General features: G+C 55.1%; 3 protein-coding genes across 4 annotated transcripts in view; all 3 read right to left on the bottom strand.

Moving 5' to 3' along the window:
- Positions 1-5,252, bottom strand: part of TMEM106C (transmembrane protein 106C) — a 159,788-nt gene extending 154,536 nt beyond the window's left edge. The window contains exon 1 of the mRNA XM_050334263.1: positions 5,243-5,252. The gene's annotated coding sequence lies outside the window, so the exon portion shown is untranslated. The remainder of the gene's footprint in view (positions 1-5,242) is intronic.
- The window catches only part of LOC126649888 (cyclic AMP-dependent transcription factor ATF-7), a 56,789-nt gene extending 32,527 nt beyond the window's left edge, over positions 1-24,262 (bottom strand). Inside the window, exons 1-2 of the mRNA XM_050334243.1 lie at positions 24,206-24,262; positions 8,380-8,449 (exon numbers count right to left, since the gene is read on the bottom strand). Coding sequence (XP_050190200.1) covers positions 8,380-8,427 — 48 coding nt within the window. The 5' untranslated portion in view covers positions 8,428-8,449; positions 24,206-24,262. The remainder of the gene's footprint in view (positions 1-8,379; positions 8,450-24,205) is intronic.
- A 586-nt stretch (positions 24,263-24,848) lies between these two features.
- ATP5MC2 (ATP synthase membrane subunit c locus 2) lies at positions 24,849-26,785 on the bottom strand. Of its 2 annotated transcripts, none has more exons than XM_050334223.1 (5): positions 26,632-26,785; positions 25,982-26,092; positions 25,707-25,784; positions 25,136-25,296; positions 24,849-25,046 (listed from the first exon to the last, which is right to left on the bottom strand). In XM_050334223.1, the coding sequence occupies exons 2-5, from the start codon at positions 26,018-26,020 to the stop codon at positions 24,932-24,934; spliced, it is 393 nt and encodes a 130-aa protein (XP_050190180.1). In that variant the 5' UTR covers positions 26,021-26,092; positions 26,632-26,785; the 3' UTR covers positions 24,849-24,931. The 2 variants fall into 2 exon arrangements, with proteins under 2 accessions (XP_050190180.1, XP_050190181.1); XM_050334224.1 differs by having other exon boundaries at positions 25,982-26,158; positions 26,632-26,763.
- Positions 26,786-27,130: the final 345 nt, after the last annotated feature.

Raw genomic sequence — 27,130 nt, 5'->3', positions numbered from 1 at the left:
CATCCCTGAGATGAGAGGGGGAAAAGAACATGGTGATTTCTTCAAATGCAGAGGGGGCTATTTCTTCCCGGGAGCTGCTGCAGCACCGGTAACGGCCGCGAAACCCCGCCGAGGGCTCGTTCCAGAACCGTCCTTCACCAGGGCAAAAAAAGGGAAAAGCTGCAGCCAAACCTCACTGCAGCGCCAGAGCAGGAGCCAGAGGCACAGCCCTGATGTTCCTGGGAAAACCCCAGCGAGAGAGGAGCTGACAGGAGCTGAACTCACCTCCTCTACGTGCACGTTCCACCCCTTCGTGCGAGGCAGCAGCTTCTTCACACACACACACACAAAACCAACCCACAGATATTTCATCAGCCAGATCTGGGAGGTTTCCAGTGAAACACGCAGCAGAGCCTTAGTGAGCATCTCCACTGCAGCTTCCAGAGACCTTTTCCCAGTCGTATTCCAGCGTGGCACATGCAGGGGGACACTGCAAGAGTCTAAACTACACATAACCACCCTCAGTGGATAAACGGGGCTTCGAAACCCTTTAAAACAGCCCCAGAACAGCAGCAGGGGTGGCTGTTTGTTTATTTACAAATTGGCTTTTATTTTTGTGACTGCTGTTGAGTGTAAAATAGTTGACAGCTGACACTCAAAGGTGATGGGGGGGGCTTTTCAGATTTAAATGTTTTAGAGTTTGCTATGGGGAACGGTGCTGCAGAAATCAGAGCTGGGCCAAACACTTTAAAAGCATGAGGATGCCAAATCAAGGCCCAGTTTTCACAACATGTATTTTTAAACGTTCCATTTAGGTGTTGTTCAGAAGAACACTGTAAATAAGAACAGCTCCTGGCTGTCCCTGCGTGGAGGGGACAAGCTGCTCTCCCACACACGTGGCAGACAAGTGTCCTTGCACATCACAGAGTTCCACCTACAAGCATTCCCAGTTTCCAGGTTAAACCACATTGCCCTTTCCTGAAGAAGACTTAAAAAATTCCCAACCCTTGTAAAACAGATCACCCAGGAGATTATGGGGACGCTCTCATGGGTCTCTGCATCCTGCTGCAGCATCCCTGGTCAGCACAGCTGTCCTGGGAAGGCAGCAGAGTTAAAGCCAGGAAGCTTCTCCACCTGCAGGACAGCGAGAAAGCAGGAAAAGCAGCAGGGAAAGGGAGAGGGCAGTGCAGGAACTGCCAGCTCCCTGTCCCTGTGTCCCGCTGCTGCACCAGGCAGGGCAGTGACCGCCCGGGGCTGTTTGTAACCTCCTTTCTCCAGGGGAGGGAGGGAAAGAACAGCAAGAAACAAGAGGAATTCTAACACAGGGTTAGGATGGAGCCCTCAGGAGCAGAGCAGGGAGAAACCTGAGCCAGGGCCCTGCAGCAGAAAAGCCTTTGCTCTTCCTGCAAGGACACTCCCCAGCACGAGAGGCTTCCAGGCTCGGCCCGGTCAGCTTCTCCAAGTGCCCGGGAAGTGCTGGGAACACCAACACAGCCATCCCTCGGGAAGCACAGCTCCTCATTAACACCAAATCAGCCAGAGGGGATTAGACACGTTTTCCTGCACGGAATGAACCACCGGCATCGCGCGGCATTAAAAGCCGGGTCTGGCAGAGGCGGACGCGGCGGTTCCTTCCAGAGCCGCAGGATCCATGTGGAGGCCGGCGGGTCCTTTGGCATCCAGGCTCCTATTTGGAATTTGGAAAGCTGTCCAGCCCCGTCTCCATGTGACAGACGAGGGTCTGTGGTTCACACGTGCTCCCACTGCAGAGCAGCGCTGGCGTTCCAAGAACTGCCAAGGAATCCCAGCCAGAGGAATGATAAAGATTTTAACTTACAGGAAATGCTGCTATTAAATAATATTTAAGTCTTAATTATATTTTAAACCAGCCATTTTATAAAAAAAGAAGTTCTATTACAGTGCTTTTGTAGTTAAAGGTCTGTCAACATTTCCATTTTAAACCTTCATTTCTAGGGGGTTTATAATTTGGCCATAAAAATTCATTCTAGGCTGGAACTTGGCAAACAGGGGCTCAGCCTAGGAGCAATATTTTTTATTATCCAATTTGGTTTAAATTGGTTTGGCCGTTTTTAAGTTATAGGAGTGTAAAAAATAAACGTTTACTGGTTTCAGATGCCTTCTCAAGCTTATTATTATTCAAAATTAGCTTTCCCCTCCCCACCTCCAAAAAAATACCTTCAGCGAGAGAGGTGGGAGAGATCGTTTCACTCTGCTGACAATACAGGAGTTACAGCTCAAATTAATTCCCTCCTTTTGCTGCCAACAACTGAAAAGAGTTCCTAGAGCCAAGCCCACTTCCACACGGAGCCATTCCGGCCTCAACGCTGGGAGCTTTGTGCAGCATCTGCCACTCTGTCCCGACATGCAGGTCCTGCAGCTGCACGGGCCTTGGGCCGAAATAAATAATTAACTCTGGAAAACCTGCACTCCTGCAAAAAATAATGGGAGGCATCTTTTAAGCGAGATGTTTCTCTGTAGGATTTTTCACCTCGGCTGTGGCAGCCTCAAATAAAAAAGCTGCAGCTGCGAAGGAGCCGGGGCCGCGCAGCGAGGAATTCCTCACCGCGGAGCTTCGCCTTTTCCTGCGGTTTAAACAACGGAACAGAAACTGGTTTTTATGGCTCAGCTCCCCAACCCACCTGGGTGCCGTAGGGACACGACTCCGACGTGCCTCCGCATGTTAAGTGCAGGAGAGGGGGAGCTGTGCCCCAGCACAACAAAAAGGAGGATTTTATTCTCGTTCTGTCGTTAAATCCCACAATTTTTCACGTTAACGTTCGGCTGGTGCAGGGTAGGGTTGGGGGGGATCAGCTACAGCTCGTCCCCAACGGGGAGAGACCCTCTGGGAAAGTTCTGCACTGCCTGGGGTCAGCTGGAAGGGCTGCAGGAGGATGGATGGGAGCTAATTCCTGTGCTATCCTAGACCCTGGGTGTCACCTGGGGGTCCTGGAGCTGAGACCTGGCGTGGATCATGCCCATAACACCAGCAGGGGCAGCTCCAAGTCCTGCTCCTGCCGTGCCACGGCCATCAGCCCCATCCAGCTCTGTGTCCATCCACCCTGCTCCACTCTCCTGCCTAAGGAAGCTCAGATTTCCAAAGGCTCCCACTCGTCAAACCAGGGGCTGGAAGGAGCCTGAATTCTTTAGGAACAACACCCTGTGCCTGTGTCCAAGGCCAGTCCCACTTCCCCTCCTGCCAGGGCAGGAACAGTTTCTGCTGGAGGCCAGGGTGCCACAACTCTGCTCAATAACCATTTAAATTCCAGTTTGCTCCAACAGCCTGGAGCCAGTCAGGCTGCAGGCTTTTAAAGACTGGATTTTAACTCCCTGAATTCCTCAGGCAGTTTGTCTGGCTTCCTTTCCTAAGCCTCGGGAACAGCCTCCAGAGGCAGAGCCTGAGGAGGTCGTTAAACCAAGGAGTGTTTCTTTCTCATCTCCAGACCAAACACATCCGTGTCCTACACTCCCATGGGCCAGGCTGGCAGCGAGCTCCAGCTGGGTTTGAGATATCCCTGGAGTCAGGCTGGCTCCTGGCAGCTTCCAGACTGGGAATGTTGTGCTTTAGGCCACAACTGGAAGGAGAGAAGGACGGTGCAAAGCAAACCTTTGGAATTACAGCTAAGGACAGATGCTTTGTTGGAAGGTAAAAGGCCACAGGCCCTTCCTCCCTCTCACCTCTGGGCTCTCTCCACACCTACCTACTCCTGCTTCCCTCTTGTCCTGCCTCTTTCCATCACAGGAGCTCATCCTGGAAGATCTGATCTGCTCCCACCCGTCCCAGGGTGGACTCTTTAACCAGGGACAGGACTCCTTCCTCATCCGGGCGGAGCTGGGATGCCTTCCTTCCAGTGGGATGAAGATGGACCAGTATGAGCCTCAGCTGCAAATCCCACAGCTGCAAATCCCACAGGAACGAGGGACACGGTGCAATTCCACCAGCTGGAAATCCCGGAGCGGTCAAGGAACGGGGCACGTGGTGCCACCCCAAAAGCTGGACTGGTGACAGGGGAGAGCCCGGCAAGAGGAAAGGGGTTGGTTTTTCCTCTCTCCACGCCGCATAAAAGGACTAATCCATATTTGTTTGGATTATACAAGCTCCAAAACACACCTCAGCCTCGGAGCCACCTTCACCCAATCGCAGGAGCCATTCGGTGCCTCGTATATTACTGGGCAATAGAGATTTAAGGGATAATGGTCATGGCAGCAGAGTATACAAAGCAATAAACTGCTTTTGAGGTTGGTTAAATGCCAAGTGATGCTGAGGCCTCGATGCCATAAACATTATTTCTATTATATGACAAGATAAGAGGATACAATAAACCACAAAGAAGAAAAATCATTTTCTGGCCTCGTGAAAGTTCTGGGCTCGGCGTTTCCTGGACACTGCACGGGCAGCACCTCCGGGCAGGGGTTTAGGGGGAATAAATTGGGAAATTAAGGGGAGGGTTTAAAAAGCAAGCGATTGTCTGAGGAAATGGCCTGGATAACTGGAGCTCTGGAATCAGGAGCGGACTTGTCTCACTTATAAAAGTGAAACGGCGTGGAGGGGGAAGAAGAGGGTGGGGAAAAGTCATGCTCCCAGTTGAATATATTCAATATTATGGCCCCTCCGTTAGTTCTGGCAACAGGAGTGGATAAACAGCTCAATTAATCAAGATATTCCTCCTCGAGCATCCAGCGCTCCCAAGGCCTCCTTGTCCCAGACCCGTGTGCTGGGTGTGTTGTCAGGAGGTGGGTGAAGGTTTCATTCCCTTGCTCCAAGGAGGTGGGTGAAGGTTTCATTCCCTTGCTCCAAGGAGGTGGAGCTGTCCCCCTGCACAGACCTCGGGAACACACCTTGGGAACGCCTCCCAACTCCGATGGCAACGCCCAAGTTCTCCCGAGCCCTCGGCTGCGCTGGAGCCTCTCACCATGCAAGCGCTTGGAAAGGGGATTAGGAGACTTTCACGGTGATTAGCAGCACACACCACCCCAGATTCATTTCACTGAACAGATTCAGCGACTCCAGGCATCACTCTCCACCTTCCACAGGCATGCCAGAGGCAGGGCCCAGCTCCAGCTCCTGGGAGGGGGACACACACGTTCCTGCTGGGGAACAGCTCCACTCCCTCTTGCCCAGAGAGCTGGGGAAGAAGGGAAAATGTGCCACCTGTCCTGCTGGGGAAGGAACCAGACACACGACCTTGGGAAGAACGTTTGTTAACGGCAGCATCTGCGGCACAGTCGGAGTCAGCTGTGCCACCACGGCCCCGCTGCTGGGAATGGACTGCCAGGAGAATCCCAAAATAACCCCCACTGCAGCCCTGGCAACCCAAACATGTTTACAGCCCGCTGCACCCCCCCCCCGGCACGGCGAGATCTGCTCGGCTATTTTCGGTGGCCATTCCCTCTTCCCCCTCCTCGCTGCCCTGAACGGCTTTGCAGCCTTTTTTCCACGTGGAAACAGGGAAGGAAAAGGAGGAAAAAAGGGCATAAGGCATAAGAGATGGGGCTGTACCAGCTAGAGAGGGAATGAAGCAGCTGATGGTTCAAAGATTAACATAATTTTTTTTTCTTTTTCTTTACACCAAACGGGGAATCACCACTGGCTTCAGATCTGCTTGGCTCAGCTCTCCCCTCTCCTCTTCCTGTGCCCAGGGGACTGGGCATGGGATCAAAGGTTCAGCACTGAAAGGAACTGAGCGTGGAAGGACCTGACCAGGAGTCATCCCAAAAATGCTGACCTGGACAACACCAAGAGGCTCAACAGCCACTGACACCCTCCCATTCCAGAGGCTTTTCCAAAGCAAAACGCACCCAAATTCTCAAGGGAACAGAAGCAAAGGCTGAATTCTTGCTGGAAGTCTCCCTCCTCTCCAGAGCCTGGTTTGGGGGGTGGGGGGAAATGTTTCCCAGTACCACAGCCCTGCTTGGGTCTACAGGCTGTGTCTGAGTGGGGAAAATGGGATTACCTTCCCGAAAGCTCAAAGCTCTGGATGTACAGACTCTGCTGGTTAGGGTGGGTTGTTTTGTTGGTGGCTCACATGGACCTGAATGTCCTTTTTTGTCCCCTGTGTTTGAAGACAAATGTCTCCACTGCTGGAAGTCAGGGAACAAACCAAGAGAGCTGCAGCCCCCTCTGACCCTTCCAAGGCTCCACATTAAGCTGAGTAGACAGGGAGAAGCCATTCCTGATGGGGTGATCCCCAGTGGCTTGTCCAGGGTCAGGGTTCAGTGCCAAAAAGCAGCACAAGCTGTTGGGGAACCAGTGTGGCCCCTGTCCCCTGAGTCCTGTGACAGCTGCAGCCCCCAGCTCCAAATCCACATTTATCCTCCAAGCTCCCAACTGTGCTGCCCTGCCCAGCTCATCCCAGTGATGATTCCACTTCATTCTGTCGGCCCAGGAAGCTCAGCTCAGCCAGAATCAGCTACAAAAAACTGCAGGTAAGGCACCAGGACTTAGAGAGAAAGGCTCAGAGCACCCTGGGTTTAGTTAAGGGATGACCCAACGGGCAGCAAACATCTCCCAACACCTGGAATTCCACAGGCAGGATCTTCTGTCCAACAAACAAACATCAACTCCATCCCCGGCCCAGAAGCTGCAGCCAAACAGGTTCAGACTGGAAACGAGGCATCGGTTTTCCCTCCCAGCAAAAGCAATTAACCATTAGAGCAACTTAAACCGAGGGCTGTGGTGAATTCCCCGTCGCTGGAAATATTTTACATCAAGCTTGGATCATCACATTTAATACCTGCTCTGGTTTGAACAGGCATTGAAGGACGTTCTAGGAAACTGTGCACGAGGTCAGGCTGGATCACCATGAATCATCCCGCTATGAATTACCCGGATTCCAACATTTCCATATTAACATGAAGAATTGTCAGAATTACCCATAAGCAGCAGGCTGGAACAGCGAAAGGAGGAAGCAACCACCTTTATATGTCATTTGTGGGAGATTGTGGGAGATTAAATTTAAATACATTGTTGTTTGCCTTAATTGCTTGTTTGAATCCGATTTTAAGGCTGTATGATTGAAGTGCTCACACCATTAAGTGCTCAAACACAGCTAATACATTTTATAAATGACTTGCACAATTTCACAGGCAAAGAAGTTTCAGATAAAAAGCAGCCCCACAAAAAAAAAAAAAAAAAAAAGACGCAAAAGGAGGAGGAAGATCACCTGCAAGTGGGCAGAGAAGGCTCCGGATGGGGCTCGTGCCAGAAGGACCAGAAAGCTGGGAAGCCTTAACTGTGTGTTTTCAAAGAGCCCCAGTCCCCAGGAGTTACCAGATGAGGGTTTTGACCCATTTTTGTGCTATAAAAACAAACAGCACCACAGAACCCACACTCAGCCTCAGAGGAGGCGCCCTGGGGAGGCAAAATTATCTGTACTTTCAATTGAGAGACCCACAGGAGGCATTAAGGTACTAAATAAATTGAAGAACTGGGGACACACACACACACACACGGGGGTACCCTGGGATTGGTTATTGCTCCCAAACCCATCCCAGCCATCCCAGTTTGGCAACCCAACACCCAAAGGCTGCAGCCAGGAAACCAGAGTGAGCACATCCCTGAACATCTAATTCAAAGCCACGATTCCCTCGCCTTCTCCTTCCCCTACAAAAGGCATTTTGAGGTCCTAACGCTTCAGAAAAGGCAAACACAAATCTCCCTGGGGCTCTGCACGGGGCTGCACTTCCACAGCAGCCCCAGCTTCCCAGAGCTCCCATTAAATCAGCCCCAGCAGGAATTGCATGATCCTCCTGTTCCTCCCAATACCAGGGCGTGTGAGAGACCCCAAGCTCAGCACCAGTTCCCCTGCAAACCCAAGGAAAATGGGATGGGAAGGTGCCTGCCCAGGCAGGTGACGGCAAGGGGATGTGCCTTGTCCAGATCCCTCGTCCCAGGGAAAGGCAGCAACAGCTCCAGGGGAAGGGGAAACTCACAATGGGATGGCAAGAAAAGCCATCCCAAAATAGCCACAGCAGTTTGGGGCTCACCTAACACAGACCATCACCTGTCACATTCCCAGCTGCTCCACAGGAGCCACCTCACCCCAGGGTGGGGGGCTGGGGAGTGGGTCTGTCTTTTGGGAGAGGAGGAGCAGCTTTAAGCAGGAGCACTGAATTCCAGGGGTTGGGGGGAATTCAGTGAGATCCTGGCAAACCCCAGCAGCACAACAAGGAGCAACCCCCCCACACCCCAAACCACCCCCACCCAAAGCCAGCTCCCAGTGCCTGCCCTGCTCGTAACGGGGATTTACACACTGCAAATCCCGGGATCTGATTACCTCCCGGGGATCACGTAAAACACCGGCTTTAAGCGCTTTTGGCTCCGTGATAAAACAGCCACTTTGATTCACGGCGCGGCCATAAAAAGTCGCCCGGATTCGTTACCTGTCCGCAGCCCGGGGCACCGCACACGAACGGCCTGTCGTCGCCCATATTTCACACGGCCTGAGCTGAGCTGGGGAGAGAGGAGAGGAGAGGAGAGAAGGGGGAAATTGTTAAATAAGCTCCAAAAAAAAAATATAAAAATCCCAGGTATCGAGAGCAGAAGCTGCCCCTTCGCTGGGCTGTCGTTAATCAGAGCGTGGGGAAAGGAGGGACACAACCTGCAGAGAGGAATTAATCCAACCCGGGGTTTAAATAAGGTTTGGGAGGTGATTTTTTTCATGGAGGAAGGGAAATGGGACAGGGTAGGCCTGGAAAGGTGTGGGAGCTTCCCATGCAAGGCTCAGAGGATCAAGGGAGCAGCTCAGTGTCACCTCCTGCGAGATGGGGACAACGCTCAACCCTTGTGAAAGGTCACCCAGTGCAGCAAAGACCCCTTGGTAGCAGACCCTCCCTTAATATTCACAGCATCACGGAATTGTGGAATATCTTGAACCCACAAGGATCAACCAGTCCAGTTCCTGGCCCAGCCCAAGAATTCCACCCCACACACGAGGAAAGACAGTGACAATCTCCAGGAAAACAAAGTGCAAGCAAGCAGCGATCAAATAAATCCAAGTCCTCTCTCTGCACCAGTTATATTTTCAATGGGAGAGAACTAAAATTTGTCATTTAATTAATTAAGGGATTATAGGAGTGGTGCTCCGTTTTACAAGGCAATAATCTGGCTCCCCAGTGGGTAAACTACAAGGCTGATGGCAGGGGTAGTTTATCACGGATTACAGCCAAGGATAACAAAACACTCAGCCCTATTATGCTACAAGTGAAGCTATTCTTATTAATAAAAAATAAGAGTAAATAAAGTAACACCCCCCCACCACACACACCTCAAATTCGAGAAATAACGGTCCCCTCCACCCACTGATATTTTTATAGGAGGATTTTAAAAAGCTGTAATAAAGCAAATGCTCTCTCTTCGGGGGGTTGCTGTGGGAACACGCTTGGGCTGCTCGTGTTGCCTCCAGCATCTCCTGCTCCAAGTTGGGCGCTTGGCTCAGCTGGGAGGGACCCAGGGCACAGCCATGGGCTCTGGGGGGAAGGTTCTGCACTTCCAGCCCCGAGCACCCACAGCGGGGTGGGCAGGGAGGGTTGGTATTTTTAGGAGCTCTACGAGAAAGTGCTCCAAGAATGCGGCTCAGCAGCGGAGGGGGAGCATGTGCTGCAGAAACAGCCCCTTCTGCTCTCAGTGAAAAGGCAAGGGAATCAATTATTGCTTAATATGAAAAAAAAAAAATAGGTTATTTTTCTGTTGCTGGGACAGTCAGCAGCTAAACGGGCTGGAGGGGATGAATTCCTTCCCCTCGCCCACAGTGACAACAACCAAAGTGTGGTGAGAGAGGAGCTGCCAGCTCTTCTCCCACAAAACCAGGAGAGAGAGGCATCCACAGCACCGAGCTGTGTCTGGATGTATTAAGCCAAACCCCAAGGTCTGTGCAAACAGGACTCAGAAAGGATAAATGTCCCTGTCAGAAATGGGACGGGCTGGCAGCCAAACCTCTGCCCGGGCCAGGACAGGGATAACAAAGGCAATCCAGCAGGCCAGGAGCATCCACCCACCTCAGAGCAGCCCCCAGAAGTGACACAGGGCTGGCAGAGCTGGAGGTGGCCTGGCATGGGACGGCAGCACCTTCAGCAGGAAGGGCAAATCCTGCCCAAGGCGAGCCTTGAGGCGACACCAAAATGAGCCTGAACGGGGACACGTTCCAGATGGGGCTCCTCACATCACCCCTCTGAACTTCTGCCCAAGCTCCAAACTGGGAACTCGGGAATCCAAAATGCTGCTGAAGAAACAGGGATCCCCCCCTCCATCGGCAGCCACCTGATCCTCCTCCCAGAGGAATCTCCCTGGGGGCCCCGGAGCAGCTGCCTCTCACACATCTGCTGTGTCCCAACAGCGGAGACACACGAGCCGCTCTCATGACCTGCTCCCAAGGCATGGAGAAGCCCAGGTTTCCTTGGGAAGTCTGAACAGGCAGCAGGAGCCTCTGGCAGGGAGAGATGAAGAGGTCAAACCCCTCTCCTGAGATCAAACCACGGCTCAGATCAGCTCCCTGACACTGCAAAGAGGAGAAGCGCAAAGGGATTGAACACACTCGAGGTCCAGAGCCCTCAGATGTGAATCCCACAGCTATCACACACCCAAAGTTGTTGTAGCTGAATCCCAGAGCTGTCACACCTGAATCCCTGGGGCCCCAGAACGGCCACGTATCCATCTGGATGCAAAGCTTGATTGTGTGGAGCCCAAAACTCCTCATCCTCAGGGCTGGGGATGCTGGTGAGCTGCTCCACAAAGGCACCAGCTCTCACTGTCTGTCCTCAATGAATCACAGCAATCAGAGGCTCTCTGCCACTGCAGCACCCCAGTTCAGAGCTGTGGCCCTGGGACAGCAGCAAAGTCACCCAGCACTGAAGGGCAGCTGTGATGGCCCTCACTGCCAGAGCCAGGCTGGTGCTGGAAGTGTCTCAAGAGCCTTTAAATCACCCTCCTACGTTTAAACTGGGCTGTGTGGGATGAGGCTGGGGATGTGTTTATTCCATCAACAAACAGATCTTAGTGTTAAACAGGAGTGGAGCAGCGCTGGAGGGAAATGCTGATTTCACAGGGCAGCCAGGCTGGGCTTTTTTAATTAACACAGGTCAGAGATCTGTCCTCACTGCCAGCACTGAGAACTGCGGGGTCTCTCCGCCTCATATCTGTCCTTCTGTGAAACCTCTCTGAGAAATTAAAGGACCAGCATCAGCTGCCAATCCCAGGGGCTCTGACAGCACAGGAGAAACCATCCCAGAGCCGATGGCACATCAGCTGCCCAGAGCAGGACAAAAAAACCCTGGGCCAACAACACTGCAAAAGCCTCCGTTTCCTCGAGCTTGCAAAGTGTCAGGAGGATTTGCTCATTCCTTAAGGCAAGATTTAGCTGCTCGTTCGCTGCAGAATATGACTGGTATGTACATACATGTGCTCAGATTTATGTCACATTTAGTCAGGATAAATTGCTTCAATAAATTCTGTCCTTAAGAAGAGGCAGAACAAGGAGCTGATTGGATACTGGGAGCACATTCCCATCCCTCTTCCGGCAGCCACGGGACAGTATTTCACTGTTTTGATGATTTTCAGCACGTTGGACACAGCGAGGGGAGGAAGAAATGCAGATTACTGAGCACTCCAGAGCTCAGTCAGACACACCTGAGAGGTGGCTGTTGGCTCAGGGGAGCTGGAGAGGCATTTGCACCCAAACCAGACCATCAGCCCCTCATATTCCCCAGGATACAACAACCCCTCACTCCATCCCAATCCCCTGTTGCCCCCCTGGATAAGGCCACTAAGTGGCAGGAGCATCAAACACTAACAAAAGGTGTAACATTGACCTTGGCCATGAACCACAAGCCCAGGGGTGAAGTTCTGGACAAGGTTACAAGCAGTGCCCAAGTGAGTCCCGTGACAGGGTGATGTTGTCACCTCTAACATTCAAATATGTATTTTACCCACCTAAACAGGCTCCTGGGGTAAGAGCAGGAGAGGGGAGAGGCTGCAGGTATCCAGTGAAAGCCAGAACCTTCCCTTCCCCTCGCAGCAATTCACTCACTGCCCATCAGAGCCTCTATCCATCACGAACCACCCAACTGGGACCCTGGGCTGGGATGAGCTGGTTTTGCTCACCTCAATAACCAGAATTCCCACTTATTTCCAAGTTTAATCCTTCCTGCAGACACCGAAGCCAGCCCAGATGCTGCCATCCCCACGGTACACCAGTCCATAAACCCAAGTGGTCCCAAAGCATGTTAACTAACCCATTAAGAGAAAACAGAGCCTGTTATCCTGGTCTAGACAGACACCAGGGGGGAATATTTGAAGTCCCTTAAAAGGAATTAAGACGTATTACATGCATCAACAACAGCAATCAAAGACCAGCCTTCCTGAACAGCACGTCCCCCAGGACACGTGCTGGCACCTCATGGAACCCATTTGAAAAACTTCAATTTGGAGTTTGGAAACAGCTCAGGAAGAGCCAGGAGGAGCAGGAGGATGTTTGCAAAGGCCGCTCGGCGCTTCTGGAGCCTTTCCTCCAAGATGCTCCTCTAATTGAGCTGTCTGAGCTTCAGAGAGGAGCGTGCGCCCGTGGCTCTGGGTGGCATCAGCCTGGTGACATGGAAAGGGACACAGTCAGGCTCACGATTGTCCTTAGCTTTGCCACCCACAGCTATTTTCACAGCCACCCCACAGCCGGGCACTCGCACGCGCCGGGATCGGGTTGTGTGTTGGTGAAGCTTCCCCGGACCTGTTCCAGCTGAATTCCTGACAAGTAGCTGAGGCTGGAAGCAGCCTCAAGCCAGGATTTGTAAATCTTGAGTCATGTCTCTTCTGGTTTGCCAAAGTCACGAGTGGCTGGCCCCTCAAAACAAACCCTTTTCCTTAAACCTCAGCGTGAAGACGGAAGAAGCTCCCGGCTCGTTCGTTCTGCTGAACTTTTGGGATAGAGCTGGGCTGAAAAATGCTCTAAAAATAAGGCTCTATTGTTGTCCTTGCATGTGACTTGTCACTGCAGGAATGTTCATGCCTGACACTTCCATCTGGGCCTTGCAGGGCAAGCTGAAATGCTCCAGATCCCAACATTTGGGTGTAGACAGACACTGTTCTGTGTTGAGGCTGCCAGCACAGATCCCTCCCAGCACGGATCCCTCCCCAGCAGGGATCTCTTCCCAATACAGATCCCCCTCCATCACTGATCCCTTGCTCCTACACCAGTACAAGCACATTTATGGTTTATGCCCATAAATCATGAGGAATAAACTTCACATTTATATGACCACAAAATTAATGCCGGGGGTTGCACCAGCTATGAAACAAAACCAGAAGAGCTGCAGAGCAACCTCCTAAAAATAGGCTTAAACAGAAGAGGCACAGAAGCACGTTGCACGTTCTGCTGACAGAGTCTCTCTGCTAAGATTTAGGAAGACCTGAGTGAGGAAAATGAGTCAGAAGAAAGAAAACTGCTGGAGAGAGAGGGACATCAAGAGCAAGGCTGTCCCCGGGGGAAGGTGCAATGAAGGGTTGTGAGCTGCCAGGAGGGGAGCAGGCACAGGCAGGGACCACCAAACTCCCCTGCTCCGTATTCCCTGTGCAGGAGTTTCTGCAGTTCTTGTTCAGGTCCCACACACCTGCAGCCTCCAAAAGGGACAATCTGGAACATTTCAGCATCGATTTTATAAGTGTGCCAAGAGTTCTGGTCCTGCTGGGAATAGTCCAAGTTGGAAAAGACCCAGAAGGATCATCGAGTCCAGCTCTTAAGTGAATGGGGATCAAACCCCACACAAGGTAAATAACTGCCTGTGTTGGGATTGATGCTGACTCCACACTGGTTGTGCCACCCAGCACCCCAAAAAAGGGTCCAACAGGGGCTCCAGGAGGAGGGAGTTCCCTGGGATGGTTCTGTGGCTGTATCCCTGCAGGACACACACTGCACAGGGATTACAGCTGCTTTACTCTCCAAAACAAAAAGCTCCCTGCACGGTCACAAACCCCATCGCCCTCGGGCCTGCAGGAACAAGTCCAAGCAAAGGTGCAGCTCAAGGTGAGGTGTCTCTACCAACAGGCAGTCCCACAAACCTGCCTGCAATCGTCCCGGGCTGTTAAATAGGGCAAAGAGTCCTCAAGAAGGGTGGAGGAGCCAGGGAAGGCTTATGCAAAATGCATAATGCAAAAGGTAAAGCAGAGGCAGGAGTTAACTTCTGATGAGCCTGAGCTACGTGGGATTAATTCTCGGAGACTAATGAGTCGCCAGGCCATCCCAGCTCCATCTGGGTAAGTTTGCTGAGCCCTGGGAGCCGTGCCAGGAGCTCTAACAAGCAAGAGCCGCAGCACAAACAAGCCCATTCAAACACAAATGGTGCTCAAGATACCAGCCCAGCCCCAAGGACAGGCAGCACTGCTGCTGCTGCTGCTGGGAGAGCAGAGAAACCCACCATAAACAAGATTATTATAGATGGCTGCACCCGAATCCGGGCTGGAGAATCCTCTTCCTGCAGGAGGGTACACAAAGCACAGGCAGACTCTGTAATTGCCACTGGGAGCTGGTTGCAATCACAAACCAAACTGCTCTTTGACGAGCAGGAGGGAAAGGAAGGCAGCCTGACAGCCATTTCCAGCCAAGGAGAAAGAAGGAAGCACGAGGCACTGGCCCAAGCCCTCCAAAATAGTACGAGATTTCCACTAAAATGCAAGGAAGGAAACACGTTGCTTTGAGGCCGGGCCAGGAAAGGCTCGTTATTATTTTTTTCTGAGTGCAAGTCATTAACAGCTCTCTGCCCTGAGCTTCCTGACCCTCAGAACGATTCAACACCCTGGATGGGTTGGGATCAGCAGGGTCACCCAGGCAGCAGCACCCAGGGAACACCCAGAGGGAACCCCATCCTTCCCCTGCCCTCGGCCAGGGTTTGGTGTTGGGTTAACATCCAGCACTGTGATGATTTGGAACACCATGATCCATCCTCAAGGAGGCAACAAGGGGGAAAAACCAAGAGGTCAAGTTCTTTCCTTAAAAAAAAAAAAAACAAGAAGAAAAAGTGCTTTCCCATGGAGGCTCCCTTGTGCAGGGTCAGCCCTGCCAGGCAGGGCTTGGGGCCCAACAGGCTTCGTGCAGCCACTTTGGCACCTCATTTCCACTGGGGAATGACTGCTGGCCCCCCCAGACTAAATTCTGACTGCCAGACTAAATTCGGTGCCTGCAGGGACTCAGGCACAGGGCTGGTCCTGCCCCTCTGGGTGCCCAGAGCTCTCCCTGACCCTCCCATCTGTGATACACCCAAAGAGATTGCGAAAGACTTTCAGTTTTGCAGGGAGAGGCCCTTGCAGAGCTCAGGGCAGAGGCACGGGGCGGCTCTTAGGCCTAAGCTCTGCCTTTCAAGTTATTTCGGGGTGTGAGGGAAGGAGTGAGAGTGTTTGCTTTGTAACCAAAAAGCTGCAGGAGCTTAAAATTGTCATCTGGGAAAGAAGGCCAAAAGCCGAGGCTATAAAACCTGCTTCGGAGGCAGAACACCCTTCTGCTTCACAGGCTTGATAAAGCAAACCCAACTGTATAAACTGGAATATTGGCACGGAATGTGCTCGAAGCAAATCCCCCACAGCCACAGAGTGTTTAACAAGTCATTACAGCGAACCTCAAGCCAAGTGCCAACACTTACTCCCCTCCCACCACCACTTTTCTGGGTGTTCAGCACTGCTCAGGCTTGCAGAGGGATCCCCCTGTCCACAGGAGCATCCCCAAGCAGCTGGAACACGATGGCCTCAGCGGTGTCAAAGATGCACAGAGCCCTCACTTCTTGCCTGGAAGAGCCCTGGAGCATCACCAGCCCTGTCAGAAGAACGACCTCTCCCACCAGACGTATGTTGGGACCTGAAGTGGCTCCAAAAGCCGCTCCTCAGCTCGCCCCGGGAGCAAATGAACTGCAGATTACTCCCAAGTGCTTTGGGAAAAGGAAGAGACAGCCAGGCCCCCTTCTCCTCCCCTCAGTGTGAAAAGATGGGACAGGGAGGCATTGTCAGAGTCCTGTCAAACGTAAACCAAACTGCAGCCAGCGGGATAACGCGGGCCCCAGGCAGGCACAGCAGCCTTCCAAGCCTTTGCCCAGACAGAAAAGCCTTTTCCCTGCACTTAAAGCAACAAACCCCCTCGGCTGGGAGCTCCAGCCAGCCCACAGGGCTTTTCCCAGCACAGTTCCCACCAGTCCTCCCAAGGACACCGCTCACCCAACACTCTTAGTTCGCCAGACAGTGCCACTCGCTAACGCTGCCTGCAGGGTCGGGATAAAAGCATCCTTGCCTGGTCACCCTCCAGGTCAGGTCTCTGCCTTCAGAGAGGTGTTAGAGAATGTCCCTCTGTCACCTTGGCCGAGCCACAGGTCTGCCCAGACACCACAAAGGGAAGGACAACAGGGTTTCATCACTGTGGTGAAAAAAAAAAAACCAACCGAGACCCAGAAAGGTCTCCAGGTGATCTGGAACTGCCCTCAGCAGGTCACTCTGATCACTCCCACGGAGCTGAGGACCCTGGTTTTCCAGTGCCTGAGAGCACTTTTGGGGTTTGGGGGTCAGGTGTCACCACAAACAGCATCTCCTGGTCCTCTTTCCATGGGCAGAGTCCCCAGGGAGAAGCAGCCACTGCTCTCCAAATCCTGACTTTAACTAATCCTTGCCAAACATCACCAAAGTAGCTGTAGCCTGAGAGCAGGCAGGGCTCCTCCAGCTCAAGGAGTAGATTTCCAACACCAAAAGGCATTTGTCCAACAGGCTTTGAAGCCTTGGATGAACACGAGACAAAACCCAGCATAAACCAGCAAGTCAGCAACTCCCCCGGGCAAGAAGACGAGGAAAGACCGTCTCTAAATCATCCTCTCGTGAAGAAGTTGTGTTTCCCTCCCTTTCTGGAGGGAAGATGGACTCTGCAGGATGTCCCTAAGGTTGCTTTACACTGAGAGACAAGGGAGACACCAAACTGGGAGACCCCCAGAGCAGGACTCACTGGGAGCACCTGGACAGGGTGTTTGGTTTGATCCCATCGAACACAGCGTCCACCTCAACGCTGCAACGAGCAGCACGGCCCCAGGCACTGTTTGTGGGCATATGGTTGCTCCAGGACCCTCTCCAGGACAGCAAGAACTACATAGGAAGTTCCTGAGCCCTCCACTGAGGTCAGAAAAGCCACCTCTGAGCCTGGGTCTTTAGACCCAGAGGTCCATCTGTCCCCAGGAGCGACCGAACCCAGAGTGACAACGGGCAGGAGCACATCCCATCCCACTCCAGCCAAGGAAAACACGGCACAGACTTCCCCATGAGCTCAAGCAAAAGCTCCTCTTTGCTCCCACACACCTCAGCTGAACCCTCGCAGCCCAGGGAGCAGCTATTCCAAAGGCAGAATCCCAGCCACAAGGCAGGCAGCCCCGTGGATCTCGGCACTGCGGCTCTCGGGTCGCCTCCGTGTGTCTTCATTAACAGTGATCCATCTTCAGCCCTGCTCTCCCTCCCAGCAGGGACAGCAGCAGTGCCAGAGATCTACTACAGGAGGAGAGAAATAATTCAGGTTTAAGGAAGGAAGGAAAAGCCTCCGAGACCCGCTGTTCCTTCCCGAGCCGAGATAATTACAAGAAAGCCACGGCGAGCCTTGGAGGACGCAGTATTTTACCTCGGAAATGCCTGAGTGACCCAGAAACTGGAGTCCCATTTCCTGAAATTATTTCACCACTTCAGAGCCCTTGTTTCAATGAAAGCAAGAAAAAAAAAAAAAACAGCCCAGGTCGAGCTGGAACATAATTTTTCCCCCCACGATGCGTGTGAATGGTTTGAAGGGAAGAGCAAAGGAACGGGAGAGGAAGAACCTACGGATAAAACACCCACCTATGAATTAAAACAGCTGAACCAGCAGCAAGCAGCAGGACGGGGCCAGGAAGGCCCTGTGCTCCTCTGCTCATGAAGGAAAAATCTCCTGCCCCACCTGTTATTATTCCATCCCACCTGGGCACTTTGCTTTATTCAGCATTCAGAGGCTCACACGTTTTATTGTCACTGTTATTCGACACACGAGCCCTAAAATCAGAGGGGAGCAAGAAATATTCTGGAGAGAAGCAACGTGTGGAAAGCTGGGGCGTCGCAGTGAGATGTTGAAGTGTTTTGGTGGCGAACAAAGGCGCGATTTCCGAGGCAGGAGGTTCACAAAACTCAAAGGTGAGACCCCACGGGGTGCAGGACGTGGTTCCTAAACGGGCTCCTACACACAGGGGGGCACTGGAAACAGAGGCCTGCCAAAAAAACAATGCTCAGGAACAAATCCCACATCCCAAACAGGATCTTTTCCCCTCTCCAACTGGAATAAAATCCTATTTGCAACCCTTCCGTTCCCCTGGAACCTCCTCGGGGATGTCTCTGTGGGGTTGGGAAAGCACCAAAGTCCCAGAGCCACTTTTAAGGGAATAACCCTCAAGATCTGCAAAAGAACTGTGTTTTGATGTTGGAAAAGGTCTCCAGGATCACAGAATTCAAGGAAAACCTCCCAGGAAAGACATGACAGCCGGAGCTTTCCCATGGGAGCATCCACAGGGAAAGATAGCACAGAATTAGTGAAAAATAGTCCTAAACCCCTCAAAACTCTGAAAATATCCAGTGGGACACCGAGGCTGATCCATCAGGTGGTCGGTTGGGAATTTTAAGGCCAGTTTTCCAAGTCTTCCTCCCATCCCAAGCTGCTGGTTTGGCAGCTCCGGCTCCTGGGACTCCCGAAATCTCACCCTCAGGACCCTCAGGGGTCCTCTGCCCTATAAAGACTCCTAAATCTGACTGAGGTTGTAGATAAACCTCCCCAGCCCTGCTTTCACACCGTCAGTGCACCCCATCCTGCTGGATGCTCCGCTATGTCACATTTTTGGGGTCCAGCAGCGAATCCCAGGAGTTCCAGTGACAACCTGACTCTGGATCTCTCCTCCCTCCGCTCCTCATCCATTTTACCAACACTCAGACCAAAAAAAGAGGAAATATCCCTGCTGCTGGAAGAGCAGAACAGGCAGCAAGTGGCTGCCAAGCCTGCCTGCAGATCCCACCGCAGTGGGAACGACACAGGGGAGACCTCACGTTAATTACATTAATTGGCAAAGCTTCTCCCTCCCCACACGCAGCCCTCCTTCAGCTTCACCAGCCCAAGTTCAGCCTCGCTCCCCAAACCTCTGAGGCTCTGCAGCACCCCCAGCCACGGGCACGACCAGCCAGACCTCTGGAAACGATCGATTTTAAAGTAATTGCAAACCATTAATTGCTTAGCGATTAAAAGATCCGCTGCCTTCGCCTCGGCAGGCTCGGCACCGACAAGAGGTTTTTTTGGGCAGCCACCCAAAAAGCCACGTTCTGCTCCGAGCGTGCTCTCCTCCCTCTGGAAGCAGTTAAAGGGGATAAGGCAGCTCGGTGACACAGGTATAAATACACTCGCTCTCCCCGGCGCTGCCAAGCCCGTAACGCGCGGGCGGCTTTTGGAGTAAGGGTTGTTATTCCAAACAGTGCCGGAGGTATTCGCAGCGAGGGCGCTGCCAGCCAGGGCTGGAAAACGTTCTCCATGAGCACAAAAAAAAAAAAAACCCAGCTGTGCACAGCTCTGCTCCATGGGCGTCCCCAAAGGCAGGGAAGGGGCGAACTCCGAACCACGGAGCGGTTTGGGGTGGAAGGGACCTCTCAGACCCCCTCACTCCAAGCTTCCACTCTCTTCTGAACTCCAGCCACAACTTGCAAATCACACTGTCCTTTTTTTTTTTTTTTTGGAGAAGGGGAGGAAAAAGTCTGAATACTCGCTGCTTATAGGGCTTTTTGGCAGCTTTGCCCACAAAGGGAGCTCAGAGCTCTGTGGAGAAACCCCGGTGTGGGCAGCAGCTGGCACAGTGGCTTTGTTTGTCCATGAACCAGCTCCTCTCGGCTGGCACAGCGGCTCCAGCACTGCTGGGATCCCTCACACAGGGTGGGACAGCCAGTGGCATTCCAGGCTCTCCGGGGCTGGCTCGTTCCTGCACTGCTCTGGGAGGAAAACCTCAAGAAAGGGCTGCTCTCACTTGGGAGCTCCACTCTGTCCTGGTGTCCCCGCTCACCTCCTGCAGCAAACTTGGGGCTCAGGGAATCCACCTCCCTCCCCCAAGCTCAGAGTCAGAGGGAGAGCCAAAAAAACCCCATATTAAAGCTGGTGAAGCCCCCCCTGTGCTGGGGTTGAGGAAGGCCCCGAATTCCTGGTGTTCCAAACCCAAGGGCACAGGCACAGGAGGGCTGACTCTGCCCCAGGTGCACAGGACAGGGGGAAAAAACCCCAAAGGAGCCTCCTGGAATTCCTAGCAGAAGAAACTGAACTTCAGAGAAGAAATTAAGCCAAACTCCCCCACGAGCCAAGACCAATTGCAGCCAAACACACCACAAACACCAGCTCTGGAGAGGGAGGAAAAAACCCCAGCACGAACATCCACCAGCGGCTTGGAGAGGAACCTCTGCGGGCACCGGCACATCCACGGCTGGACAGTGGGAATGGGCAGTGGGAGAGGACACTGGGAATGCTGGTGGCTCTCCATGGCACGTCCTGCAGCTCACCTGGGAGCTGAGGCCACGGGCACAGGCTGGGCCAGGATCAAATTCCGGGGTAAGCCGGAACTTTTCGGATCTGGGCAAAGCCATTTGAAGAACTGGGGAACGTGAAGAACTGAACGGAATGTGAAGAACTGGAGAATGTGAAGAACTGAGTGGAATGAAGAGATTCACTGAGGATTCCAAGCAGGAATCCACCAGCCAGACAGAAGCTGGGCTCTGAGCGCTGACTGAATCCATTTGATACCCAAAGGGAAGCAAAGCTGTAAAAGGTGTTTTTGGTTTGGCCTCTCTAAGCAGATTCCCCCACACCTCAAGTCCAAACAGGAACCACTTCTGGCTCCCCAGGAAAACCCACGCCACTGGCTCAGCCCACCCCACTCACCCACGGCGCTGCAAGTCCCTTGGAGCCCAAACTGTGAAACCAGATCGCTTGAAACGGGGCGAAAATCATTAAAGAATTACAGGAAGCAACAGGTCCCCAGTCCTGAAGGTCTGTCACAAAAAGGGTATTTTCTCCCAGCATTTCCTCTCTGACTGCAGAGCAGTTCGGAGCTGAATGACCAGGGGAAGAGCAGTTTAGGAAATCTGGCCTCAATTCTCAGTGCCAGGAACGTGAAAACAAACCAAAAAAAAAAATAAAACAAGAAGGAAAAAAAAAAAATGTCCCCAAGAAAGTCCAGAGGACAAATAAACCCAAACAGACACGCAGCAGCATCACATGTGATGCAGCAGAAAACGAGTCCAAAAGCCAAATCCAAGCCAGAGGTGCTCTGCTAACACACAAACCACACTGTGGGTGCAGAGCCTGTCAGGCTGAGCCCTTCCAGACACGACTCCACCTGTCCCCACTGTCCCCCCTCAGCACAGCTCCTGTTCCTACAGCTGCCTCATCCCAGGAACCACCATGAGCTTCCAGGAGGGTGGAAGGAGCATTTGTTCTCTTAGAAGGGTTTGGATTGGAAGGGACCTTAAAGGTCATGTGGATCCAACCCCCAAAGCCTCCCAGCCACCACCCCCCTCTGCCCACCCGCTCGTGCTTCCTCTCTCCAACTTCCTCATCTCCCAAAACGGGAGAGGGAAATTCCCTGCCCACCCCATGCCACATCCCCAAACCCCCTTTTATCCACCCTGAAGAGTGTCCTCCTCACCCAGCTGTCTTCTCTGGCAGGGCTCTGAGGGGGTTTTGGAAGGGATGGGAATAAAGACAGGACGGAGAGGTTGGATTTTTTTCGAAGCCACGTCCTTTTATTTCGGCCACCTCCCTCCACGCCTCCCTCCAGCCGTGCCACAGGGGGGGGTCCCAACTGTGCCACAGGGATTGCAGAGTGCTTCCAGAGGGACTCAGAACTGCCACGGACAACCAGCTCAGAGAGGAACCTGCACCTGCCAAGGTGGGCTCAGCAAGGCAGCAGCAAGTGCCCCTTCACCTCACACCTTCAGCTCTCAGCCAACAAACCGAGCCGGAGCACTGAGGGGAGCGCTGGGAAATGCTGGGGGGGACTGGAAAACAGGGAAGCTCGAGAGAGCAGAAATACGAGGAAGAATAAGTAGGAATTGCTGTCAGAAACAGCCCTCGCCAGGGCAGAGCCGAGTCAGAGCGAGAGAGGAACGGCGAGAGGGAGGTTTAATTTAACACATTCCCAAAGTTTGTGTCAAGCTCTTCCTTCTCCTCATCCGAGGGGAGGGAGGGAGGGAAGGAGGGAAGGCCCCAAATCTCCAGCGCTCTGATGCAAACCACGTCCAGCTCCGGGCTGTTCGGTGTCAGAGGGATATTGGCAAATTGGAAGGGATTCAGGAAAACATGGATAACAGCTGGAGGGATTGATTTCCGAGGAAAGATTAAACTATCTGGACGCGCGGCTTGGCGGAGCAGGGAGGAGGGAGGGCACGATCCCCCTGGACAGTTCCTTGCCAGGCAAGTGCCAGGGAGCAGGGGAAGGGTCCAGTGTCCCACAGCTCGAGATCACAGAGGGCTGGCACCCAACTACAGAAAGCCAGGGCTGTCAGCTCCTCAATTCCCAACCAACTTCCAGGATCAGGAATAAAACCCTCCTCTGAGAGAAGCCCTCTGTTACCAACCCTGTGGGTTGAGTTCATCCCCCTCCCCTCCCACCTGCTGGTGGGTTTCCTGAGCCCTCCATCACTTCAGCCCCCATGGAACATTTGGAATTGGCAGCAGGACTCCCTCCCCACCCGCCCCACCCCCAAATCCTGCCACAGGAGGTTGAATGTGAGCTCTGGCTTTAAGGAAATGAGGATGTCAACCCTCCTCGTTTTCCGAACGGGAATTTGGCTGCTCAAATTCCCACCTCCCACACCTTCTCCTCCGCATTTAAACACTGGAGTTATTCTTAGTCCCCACCGAGAAAACCCCAAGCCAGTGGTTGGAATGGCTGTGGATTCCTCCCCAGTGCTTTAGGGAGAACCAGAGAAGCCCTCTGGACCATCCCTGGGGGAAGAAAGTCCCTGCCCAGCAGTGAGAATGGAATGGGAAGTTCACTGCAGTTGGTGACACTTTCATGTAGAACCAAAATATCCTTGGAGGGACCTGAGAGCAGGGAAAGGGGTGACACCTCCACAGGGACAGGGGAAGAGGAGAGAAGGAAGGGGTAGAAAGAGCAAAACGGGGCGAGCTGAGCAGAACAAGGAGTTTGTGGGGTCACACAGGGGTTGTCTCACACCTGAGCCAGCCCATCCCTTCCTGAGGGGCTCCAAACCAGCGCTCCCAGCAGTGGGAAGTGACAGCTCCGAGCTGGAGCTGCTGAGGGGCGACAGATCCCACGGTGCCAGGTGAGCAGGGGCAGGAGAAGCCTCCCCAGTTCCACCAATTCAAGGGAGTCAGAGCCCTCAGAGCCCCCCAGGGGGAATCAACCCCTGGCTCTGACTTCAGGAGAAGTCCCCAGGAGCCTCCCCAAGGCTCCTCCAACCTCCCCAAGGTCCTCTATGTTATCTCCCACCACCCAGGACAGTCCATGTCTCTGCAGGGCCCTCCAGACCCCCCCAGGGTCTCCCATATCCAAAAACATCCCCCCCATTTCCCTCTTAGCCCCTCAACACCACCCCCCCAGACCCTCAAGACATCCCCAGTGCCTCTCCAAGGCTCACCCCCACGATCCCCAAGACCCCTCTCCCTTTAAAGCCCCCCCACATTTACAACTCCCCCCTCACTCCCACCAGCCCTGACCCCCTCACCCAAATCTCCCCTAACCCCCCAATTCCGGGGTCCCCTGCGGGGGCCCCCAGCCCTGAGCCCCCTCCAGACGCCCCCAATCCCGCTGACACCCCCAGACCCCCCCAGTCCCCCAATTCCGGGGTGTCCCCCCAGGGCCCCCGCGCTCCCCCGGCCCCGCCCAGTTCCCTCGCTGCTCCTCGGCCCCACCCCTTGAAGGGCGGGGCTTGATCGTCATTGGCCGCCTCGCCCGCCGCTCGGGAGCTGCGCGCGATCCGATTGGCCGGGGCGCGCCGTCAATCAGCGCAAAGTGGGGCGGGGCGGGCGGAGCCGCTGCCGCACGAAAACTCGGGGAGAGTTGTGGGGGAGGGCCGGCCGGGGTCCCGCCGCGCCCAGGAGCTCCCGGGACTCCCTCCTGCCCCCGCCATCGCCGACTCCGCCGCCGCCGCCCCTCCCGAGGCGGCCCCGCCTTCGCCGCCGCCGCCGCCGGTGCCCGCCGTTACCTGAGGGAGCCGGGGCCTCGCGCTGGCGCCGCTCGCGCTGGGGCTCGCTGCCCCCCCGAGCCCTGCCCCACGCCGCGCCCCCGCCCCGAGCCCCGCCCCGCCCCGCGCGCGCGAGGCTCTCGCGAGACCCGAGGGGAGCCACGGTCAATGGGAGGACTCGGAGGGGGCGTGGCCTCGCTGCGAAAGGAGGGGCGTGGTGGGCACGCCCGGTGGGCGTGATCAAATAGTAAGCCCCGCCCACGAGGTCCCCGCCGTGCTGCGAGGATCGCGACATGTGGGGACCGGGGGACATCGGGGGACACCACGACACCCTGAACCCTGGACACAGCCGGTAACGGCTCCCGGGGACACCCCCAAACCACGGACACGGCCCCAGGACACGGGGACACCCCAAACCCTTCTCCCGGCCTCGGGCTGCCAGACAGCTGGTCCCGGCTGAGCTGTCCCCACAGTGGGGATGTCCCTGCAGGGACGGACAGAGGTGACAGCCCTGGGGACAGCAGTGATGTCCCTGCACCCTGAGGGCTCCGGGTGGCACCGGGAGCTCAGCCCCAGGCAGCTGGAGGGGACAAAGCCAGCCCAGCGGCACTGGACAGGCACACCAAGGAGACACGAGGAGCTGAGAGACCGTCATCAAACCGTCTTTATTCCCCCAGGGCCGGGTTCCCCCCTGCCCCCCGGCACAGAGGGGCGTCACCGCCACCACTGCCACCCCCCTGTGTCCCGTCACATGGCGAAGAGGATGAGGAAGGCCACCATGAGGCAGAAGAGCCCCATGGCCTCGGACAGGGCGAAGCCCAGGATGGCGTAGGAGAAGAGCTGCTGCTTGAGCGACGGGTTCCTGCGGGGAGGGGAGGAGCAGGGGGGAGGTCAGCGGGGCACCTGGACCCCCCCAGGCTGCCCTCTTTGCCCCCCCTGGAGCCCCCTGACCTGGCATAGCCGATGATGAGGCTCCCGAACACGGTGCCGATGCCGGCGCCTGAGCCGGCCACGCCCACGGTGGCAGCGCCAGCCCCGATGAACTTGGCGGCCGTGTCGATGTCCCGGTGGGCAGCGCTCGTCCGCAGGGTCCGGGGGGCTCCCACCTGCACCTAGGGGGTGGCAGGGGGGGCAAGGGGGCTTAGCCTCACCCCAAATCCCCCCAGGATTCGGTTTCCCCCTGGGGAGCACCAGAGTGGGTGGGGGGCACAGTCATTCCCTTGTGCCCTTCTCAGGGCACTGAGCACTCCCAGACCCCCTCCATGTACCCCAGAGTGGGTGGGGGGCACAGTTACCTCCCTGTGCCCTTCTCAGGGCACTGAGCACCCCCAGAGCCCCCCATGTACCCCAGAGTGGGTGGGGGGGCACAGTCACCTCCCTGTGCCCTTCTCAGGGCACTGAGCACTCCCAGACCCCCTCCATGTACCCCAGAGTGGGTGGGGGGCACAGTTACCTCCCTGTGCCCTTCTCAGGGCACTGAGCACCCCCAGAGCCCCCCATGCCCCCAGCCCAGGTGTGTTACCTGCTCTGGCCGGGCCTCGGGGCTGCTCAGCACGGCAGATGAGAGGGGCTGGCCCAGCACCCTCGAGCTCCTCAGCACCTGCAGGGCACACACACACACCCCTCAGGTTTTTGGGGGCACACCCCACCCTGCACCCCCCAAGGGCACTGAAAACACCCGGGGGTCCCCATCCTCCCCCCAGGGCCACCTGTGTCCCCGGGAGGGGGGTGAGGGGAGATCACACATCACCCAGCCCCCCCAAACACACAGAGGGGGAAGGGGCTGTCACTACTCACGAGGGCAGGAGCTGAGACGAACTTTGCACAGGTGAACATGGCGAGGGCACGGGGGGCACGCGTGGGGCGCAGCTGGAGGGACGGACGGACGGACAACGCGTGGGGACACGGCTGGAAGGGACACAAGTGAGGCTGGAAGGGGGACACGGGCACTGGGGGTCCGGCCCTGGGGGTCACCTTGGGGCACGCAGGGCACACACACAGTGAGGTGGGGGGGGCGGGGAAAGAGGTGTCACTGTCACTGAAAGGGCACGTGGGGGCCGGCGAGGGAGCCCCAAAGGGCCGCGTGAGGGAACGACCCCCCCAGACACCGTGGGGTCCACCAAAGCTCAGCGGGCGAGGGGCTGCCCAAGCCGGCTCCTTTTTGGGGGAGGGGGGCCGGCCCTGTCTCCCACCCACAGTTTGTGTGAGGGGCTCTGTTTGCCTCCCGTCCCGAAGGGACCCGGACCCCTTCGCATCCCCCAGGGTCTGTCGCCACCCAGGGCTCTGTCCCTCAAATCCTCGCTGTCCCAACCCCGTGACTCCCTGTGGCTCCCCGCCTCTCCTCTGTCCCTCCCAGCCCACCCTGGTCCCCCCTGGTCCCTCCCTGTCCCCCCCGGTCTCTCCCTGCCCCCCCCGTCCCCGCCGCTCCCGCCGCTCTCTCCCCTCACCGGGCTCAGCCGGGCAGGTCGCGGCGCTTCCCCGTGCGCAGGCGCGGCCGGAAGCGCCGTCGGGAAGGGGCGGGTTCGATCGCAGCGCCCCCTGCCGGCTCGGAGGACACGGCGCAGGCCGAGGGGGCGGGGCGAGGCCGAGCGCGCCCCCTGGCGGGAAAGAGAGGGGGGACAAGGGGGGGGAGAGTGTGTGTGATGTGTGTTCCTGTGTGTTCATGTGTGTTCTTGTGTGTTCATATGTGTGTTTATGTGTGTGTTCGTGTGTGTTCATGTGCGTGTTCATGTGTGTGTTCATGTGTGTTTGTGTGTGTTCATGTGCGTGTTCATGTGTGTTCATGTGTGTTCATATGTGTGTGATGTGTGTTCATGTGTGTTCTTGTGTGTGTGATGTGTGTTCATGTGTGTTCATGTGTATGTTCATGTGTGGTCATGTGTGTGTTCATGTGTGTTCATGTGTATGTTCATGTGTGTTCATATGTGTATGTGATGTGTGTTCATG

This window comes from Myiozetetes cayanensis, unplaced genomic scaffold, assembly GCF_022539395.1.
Source record: "Myiozetetes cayanensis isolate MyiCay16 unplaced genomic scaffold, myiCay2020 scf51, whole genome shotgun sequence".
Taxonomy (NCBI): Eukaryota; Metazoa; Chordata; class Aves; order Passeriformes; family Tyrannidae; genus Myiozetetes; species Myiozetetes cayanensis.
Note: the sequence above shows the minus strand (reverse complement) of the source record. Positions and strands in the feature narration are given on the sequence as shown.